General features: G+C 62.2%; 1 protein-coding gene across 1 annotated transcript in view; it reads right to left on the bottom strand.

Moving 5' to 3' along the window:
- Positions 1-1,654: 1,654 nt before the first annotated feature.
- PHC2 (polyhomeotic homolog 2) overlaps positions 1,655-7,307 on the bottom strand; it is a 16,522-nt gene continuing 10,869 nt past the window's right edge. Inside the window, exons 11-17 of the mRNA XM_027909334.1 lie at positions 6,718-6,843; positions 5,899-6,092; positions 4,118-4,247; positions 3,896-4,010; positions 3,248-3,389; positions 2,487-2,736; positions 1,655-1,832 (exon numbers count right to left, since the gene is read on the bottom strand). Of these exons, the coding sequence (XP_027765135.1) occupies positions 1,678-1,832; positions 2,487-2,736; positions 3,248-3,389; positions 3,896-4,010; positions 4,118-4,247; positions 5,899-6,092; positions 6,718-6,843 (1,112 nt within the window). The 3' untranslated portion in view covers positions 1,655-1,677. The remainder of the gene's footprint in view (positions 1,833-2,486; positions 2,737-3,247; positions 3,390-3,895; positions 4,011-4,117; positions 4,248-5,898; positions 6,093-6,717; positions 6,844-7,307) is intronic.

Below are 7,307 nucleotides of genomic sequence, written 5' to 3' on the forward strand. Positions count from 1 at the left end.
CCAACCAACCCCCAAATTTTGGGGCTTTTTTATTTTCCTTGCTGCCCAGCCAGGCCAGGCCCCCCCTAGATCTAGTTGGTACCTTATTAAAAAAAGGGGAAAAAAAGGTTAAAAAAAGAGAGAAAAGAGGAGAAAATGGATAAAAACAGTTGCCCCCCCCCCACTCTGTTCTCCCCTCCCCACCCCTTCCCCCCCCCCCCCAAAATCCTGCATTGTGGTTCCTGGAGAAGCTGGGGGGGGCACAGCCTCGTGGTGTGGAAAAGGAGGGAAACCCCCCCAACCCCTTTCCAAAAAAAGAGAATAAAAGAGAAATAAAAAAAGAACAAAATGGGAATTAATGAATGTGGGGGGGCTGGGGGGAGGGGAAGGATTGGGGGGCAGCACTTTGAGGACGTTTGGGGTCAAAGCCTGGGAAGTCCCTGTGGGGTGGCAGCAGGGGAGGGTGGAGCTGTCCCCAAAGTGTCCCCAGGGATGGGGTGGCAGTGCCACACACCTGGGGGTCACTGGTGTGTTGAGGTGAAGGGGGCAGGTCCTGGTCCTGGGGAGAGGGGGGTGAGTCACCCCAGTGAGCCACTTTTGGGGACATCAGCTCTGGGGACAACCCAGTGTGGCCACCACTGTGGGGACACTTCACCATGGCCACAAACTCTGGGGACACCTCACAGCCGTGGCCACCAGTTTCAAGGATGTGTCACCACCAGGGCCACCAGCTCTGTGGACACCTGAGCACAGGTGCCACATGCAGGGTCACCTCCCCAGGGACACCCCACCCTGGGCATCAGCTCCAGGGATGTGTCACCCCCCCACCAGGCCATCCCACCCCAGGGGGTGTCCCCTCCTGTCCCCCTCCCCTCCTTTGGGGTCCCCTGTGACCCCCAAGCGCTGGGATTTTGGGGTCACAGGGGATGTGACACCAGCCCTGTGCCCACCCCCACAGTGACTCGGGGACAGCCCTGAGGTGGCACTTGGGGACACCCCTGCGGTGCCGCCTCACAGGGAATCGGGGGGATTGAAGGCACAAAAAGGGGGGGTCCATTTTTCTCTGTTTTTTTCCGTGTTTATTAAAAACAACCCAAAATCCAGCCCGGGAGGGGGGGGAGGGGCCGGTTTGTTTTTTTTTTTCCTTTTTTTTTCCTTTTCTTTTCTTAAAAAGGCCGCGGTGGCCGTGAGGGGGGGGGGGGGGGGGGGGGGGGGGGGGGGGGGGGGGGGGGGGGGGGGGGGTCCTTACCTGCCCGGGGGGGGGCCCCCCTTCCCACCATCCTGTACTGAGGTGCCCCCAAACCAGCCCAGCGTGGGGGGGGTGTGTGTGAACCCCACCCCTTCCCACCCCCCCACTCCAGGGACCCCCAAAATCCCAGCTGGGGGAGGGGGGCTCACATTAAGGCAACCATCCTGCTTGGCCCTGCCGACTGGGGGAGGGGTGTGGGGGGCACGGGGGGGACGTGGGGACCCCCCCTCCCTGCCGGAGAAGAGGGGGTGACCCCCCAGACTGTGAGGGGTGGGGGGCTCTAAGAGCTACGGGCTATTTACACCCCCGGGGGGCTCCCCGGGCTCGGGTTGTGCTCACAAGGGTCTCCCCCACCACCCCCCACCCCTTCCCCGGGGCCAGGGGGGTGTTTTGGGGGGGTCCTGTGGGGGGGTGGTGGTGTTTTGTGGGGTGTCTCCCCTCCCCCCAGTTCAGGAGTCCTTGAGCATGTTGATGCGGGCGTAGATCTTGAGGGCGGGGCCCAGCTTGATGTTCATGGTGCTCATCAGATGGTCCTCCTTGAGCAGCAGCAGCGCCTGCCCGTCGATCTCCTGCGCCCGGAACTCCTCCGCGATCTCCTGGCAGCCTGCAAAGGTCGGGAATGCCGCCAGGGCCTCAGCTGGGAGACCCTCACCCCCCAGGAAGGATTGCTCCCACCCCCCAAAAGATGGATGGGTGGGGCTGGCAGGGAGCGATTCCCCCTCAGGAATTTATTTATGGGGTTATCTCTGAGTAAATCCCCCCCAAATGTATGTATGTATGGGGTTAGCAGTGTGTAAATCCCCCCCCAAAATATATTTATAGGGTTATCAGGGAGTAAATCCCCCCCCCAAAATACAAGTATGGGATTATCAGGGAATAAATCCCCCCCAACAATTATGGATGGCGTTATCTGTGTGTAAATACCCCCAAAAATATGTTTATGGAGTTACCCACGTGTAAATCCCCTCCAATACATTTTTTATGGAGTTATCCATGTGTAAATCCCCCCCCCCAAAAAAACACATTTATGTATTTTTTTTATGGATTTTCATGGATTTCCTCCCATAAGTAAATCCCCCTTCCCAAAATACTTACAGAGCTCTCCATGAGCAATCCCCACATTCCTGGGGTTCTCTTGGAGCAGTTCCCCCAAACTCCACTCGGGAGGTTCTCCCTGAGCAAACCCCATCCCCACTCCCATTCCCGGGGCTGTCCCCGGTCCATCCTCCCCCATTCCCGGGCTGTGCCCGTTCCTCACCGGGCAGGGAGCGGATGAACTCGTACACGTCCTCCACGTTCCACTTGCTGGGCTCGCTGGGCAGGAAGCGGTGGCCGAGCCCGGGCAGGTCCCGGCCGTGCACGTCGGGCAATTCCATGTCCCGCAGCTCCAGGTCCCGCTCCCCCTGCCGGCGCCGGGACGTGGAGGAGCTGGCGGAGATGGGCGACAGCGGCTCCTCGTAGCTCGAGTTGTCGGAGCAGCGGCTCGAATCCTCCTGGCTGTGGTTGAGCTGTGGTGACAACGACGGTGACGCCGCTGGGACACGGCCTGGGGGCTGTGGGGACAGCGCCGGCACCAGCGCCCAAAAATGGGGACAAACCTCGGCCCTGGTGCCCCAAAAATGGGGACAAACCCCATCCCTGGTGCCCCAAAAATGGGGACAAACCCCAGCCCCGGTGCCCCAAAAATGGGGACAAACCTCACCCTCGGTGCCCATCCCTGCCCCCAAAATTCAGGGACAAACTCCAGCCTCAGATTCCACCCCGTGTCCCCCCAAATGGGAACAATCTCAGCCTTGGTGCTCATCCCCCTCCCCAATATTCAATGACAAACCCCAGCCCTGGTGCCCAACCCATCCCCAAAATTTGGGATAACCACCGGCCCCAGCACCCAGCCTGTGTCCCCAAAATTCAGGGACCAATCTTGGCCTCAGCACCCACCCCACGTCCCAGCTGCAGCCTCAGTGCCCAGCCCGTGTCCCTGGAATTCAGTGACAAACCTTGGCCTTGGTGCCCCCTCACCTGTTTCTTGCTGTCCTTGCCCAGGGGGGGCAGGGTTCCTTTGCAGCTGCGGCGCCGCCCGTGGGGGGGCCCCCCCGGTTTCTGCAGTTTGGTGCGGTCGGGATGGAACAAACCCACCCTCTTGGTGCAGCCCACGTTGTACCTGCGGGGGGGGGGGGGGGGGGGCTCGGGGGGAGCCACCCCACGGGAAGGGGGGGTTTGGGGGTTACCCCCACCCTACCAAGTGGATTTTGGAGTTATCTCCACCCTGCTGAGTGAATTTCGGGTCTATTGCCACCCCATCAGGTGGCTTTTGGGGATTCCTCTACCCTCACGGGGTGGAGGTCAGGTGGATTTTGGGTGTTATCCTCACACTGCTAAGTGGATTTTGGGGTTATCCCCATCCTGCCAAGGGGGTCGGGTGGGTTTTAGGGGTCCCTCTATCCCACTGGATGGAGTTTTGGGGTTCCCTCTACTCCACTGAGGGTGTGGGAGGGGCAGGTGGGTTTTGGGGTTACCCCCACCCCCAGATGGACTTTGGGGTTCCCTCCATCCCCCAGGCGCGTTTCGGGATTACCCTCGCTCCACCAGACGGATTTTAGGGTTTTCCCATCCTCCCCTAGATGGATCTGTGGGTCTCCCCACTCCTCAGGTGGGTGCTGGGGTTACCTCTTGGCACAGGCCATGGAGCAGAAGCGCTTGGAGCGCTTGAACTTGTAGGCGAAGTCGACGCGGCCGCAGAGCTCACACTTCAGCTTGGGGGGGTTCCCCTCCTCTTTGGATTCTGGGGGGCGTGGGGGGACACCCAGAGAGAGAAACCAGCCAGCTCAGCCCCCCTGTCTCCCCGGGGAGGGGGTTTTGGGGGTGTTCTGGCGGGGATTTGGGCGCTACCTTGCAGGTAGGGCTCCTCCATGTCCGAGTCGGTGGTGGTGGTGTTGTCCTGCGGTGGCAGCTTGTCCGGGAGCAGCTCCTGCGCATACTGTTTGTGCAGGGCCCCCACCAGCAGCGAGGAACGCCCCACCTGCCACGGCACAGCACGCGTGGGGGGGCTGCCCCTGCATCCCCACACCCGGGAGAGCCCCCCCACGAGGCCACGGAGCCGGGAGGAACTGCCCAACTTCCCGAATCCAGGAATGAGGGCAGGGGATGAGGGTGCCGGGGATGGCTCAGCCCCTTCCCAGGTGACAAAGAGCTCGATAAGGTGGGTGAGGATTTGGGGGTCACAACTGTCTGGGTGCCCCATTCCCAATTCCCTAAATTTGGGAGACTCCTCCACCCTGCATCCACAGAGCTGGGAGGAACTGCCCAACTTCCCTAATCCAGAAATGAAGACAAGGAATGTGGGACAGGGAGGGCTCAGCCCCCTCCCCACTGATGATAATGTGCATGTAGATTTGGGGGGGGTCATAACTGTCTGGGTGCTCCATTTTCAGACCCCTAAATTTGGGAGACCCCCCCACTCCTGCATCCACAGAGCTGGGAGGAACTTCCCAACTTCCCTAATCCAGGAATGAGGACAAGAAATGTTGCACTGGGATGGCTCAGCCCCCTCCCGGGTGATGATAAAGTGGGTGAGGATTTGGGGTCTAACAATTGTCTGGGTGCTCCATTCCCAACCCCCTAAATCCAGGAACCCACTTCCCAATTCCCCAAATCCAGGAAGAAGGACAGGTAGAGGGGGAGACATTCCTGGGAATGGTTCAGCCCCTTCCTGGACAATGAAGAGCTCAGTAACGTGTGAGAGGATTTGGGGGTTCCCAGTTGTCTGGGAATGGGGCACCCAAACCCTCAAACTCAGGAGGAAGGACATGGAAATGGGATACGTTACCTGGAATGCTTCTGCCCTTTCCTTTATGCCTCATTCCCAACCCCCCCAAATCCAGGAATAAGGGTATGGATACAGGGATACATTACAGGGAATGACTCAGCTCCTTCCTGGGAGATGAACCCCTCAATAACACGGGGGAGGATTTGGGGTTACCCCTCCAGATCCAGAAGGTCTTTTGGGTGCCCCATTCCCAACCCCCCCAATCCAGGAGCCCCTTCCCAAACCTCCAAGTCAAGGGATAAGAGCATGGAGTGTGGGGATACATCACAGGGAACAGCTCAGCCCTTTCCTGGGTGAGGATCTGTGGGGTCAAGATGGTTTGGGGGTCCCATTCCCAACTCTCCAAATCCAGGAGCTCATTCCTAGCCCCCCCCCATTGTCTGGAATACAGATCTGGAAAGTGGGATACATCACCAGGAACAGCTCAGCCCCTTCCTGGATGGTGAACCCCTCGATAACACAGGGGAGGATTTGGGGGTTCAAGACAATTTGGGTGCCCCATTCCCAACCCCTGGAACACGAGTCTGGATTGTGGGATTCCCTACCAGGAACAGCTCAGCCCTCTCCTGGACGACCAACCCCTCAATAACACAGGGGAGGATTTGGGGGTTCAAGATTGCTTGGGGTTCCTCATTGCCAACCCCTCCAGCACCCCAATCCCTGGAATACAGGTCTGGAAAGTGGGATACATCACCAGGAACAGCTCAGCTCTTCCTGTATGAAGAAACCCTTGACGATGTGGGTGAGGATCTGGGGGGGTTCAAGCCACTCCAAGTGCCCCATTCCCGATTCACCCAACCCACGATCCCCTTTTCCCACCCCCGCAGCCCCCGGGATACGTTACCGGGAAGGGCTCGGCGCCCTCCTGGATGACGAAGCCCTCGATGACGTGGGTGAGGATCTGGGGTTTCACGATGGCCTGGGGTGGTTTGTTCTCACCATTGTGGGGGGCGGCGCCGGCGACCGTGGCGGCAGCGCTGCCGGAGCCCGAGGTCATCCCGGGAATGCGGGGCTGCGCATGGAGGCGCTCGGGGGGCTCTGGGGACACCCCGGGAGGAGGAGGGGGGACACACAGACACAAGGAGCGGGGTCAGGTGACGGTGACGCGGGGCCGTGATTTCCATACAGCTGGCACGGGCGGCAGCTGCGCCGCTCCCAGGGAGGGGGGAGAGGGGGAAAGGGACCCCCGGAATAGCCCGGACACCCCGGCAAGGGCCGGGAAAGGTTCAGGGAGGTACTGGGTCTGCCTTGGTGAGGCCCCAGCCAGGCTCGATCTCTCCCAGGAAAACCCCAATATCTCCCAGCAAGGCCCCAGTAAATCCCCGACCTCCCCCACTAAACCCCCAATCTCTCCCAGTAAATCCCCAATCTCCCCCAGTAAATCCCCAATCTCCCCCAGTAAGGCCCCAGCACACCCCGGCAGGGCCCCAACAAAGCCCGAGCAAGCCCCGCAGAGCCGCCATCCCCCCCCCCCAAAGCCCCGAACTCCCCGGGCAAGGCCCCGCTCCATCCCCACAGCCCCCGGAACGCCGCGGCAAGGCCCGATGTTCCCCGCTACGATCCCGGCACCCCCCGCTCGGCCCCGGCTCGGCCGCCCCTCCCCGTGCCCCCTCAGGGCCGGCCCGGCCCGGTGGGCCCCGCTCGGCCCCGGCGGCCCCATCACCTTTGTCCGGCGGCGGCTCCCGCTCCGCCGCCCCTCCCTCGCCGGGGCCGCGGGGCCGGGCCGCGCCGGGGGCGGATGCGGAAGTGAGGTCAGAGCGTTGGCCACCGCCCCAGCGGGCCCGGCCCGCTCGGCCGTGACTCACCGTGCTCAGCGGGTCGGGGGGGCCATGGCGGGGGCCGGGCCGGGGGTGGCGGCGGGAGCGGCCCCGGGAGCGGGGCCGGGGCCGAGCGGGGACAAAGGCGGCGGCACAGGGGGCGGGGTCAGAGGCGGGACACGCCCCCTCGCTCAGCGCCCATTGGACAGCGCCGCCGCGCGCGCCACGGGGGCGGAGCCTCGGGGGTGGCCCCGCCTCCTCCCCCGCAGCTCGCCCACCCTCCCGCGTCCCCGCCGAGGGGGCGGAGTCTCGTGCTGAGGGGCGTGGCCTTAGCCCCCACAGGGGAGGGGCGCGCCCTTTGACCACGCCCCCCACTGCAGCCCGCGCTCCCGGAGGGGCGTGGCCATCACCCCGGTCTGTGGCCACGCCCCATAGTGTCGTCTATGAAAGGGGGCGTGGCACATCGGTGACCAAGCCCCTCCCCTCGAGCAACCTC

The sequence above is a fragment of the Empidonax traillii genome, unplaced genomic scaffold (assembly GCF_003031625.1).
Source record: "Empidonax traillii isolate 1590-97213 ecotype Southwest subspecies unplaced genomic scaffold, ASM303162v1 scaffold2068:size76651, whole genome shotgun sequence".
NCBI classification, from domain to species: Eukaryota; Metazoa; Chordata; class Aves; order Passeriformes; family Tyrannidae; genus Empidonax; species Empidonax traillii.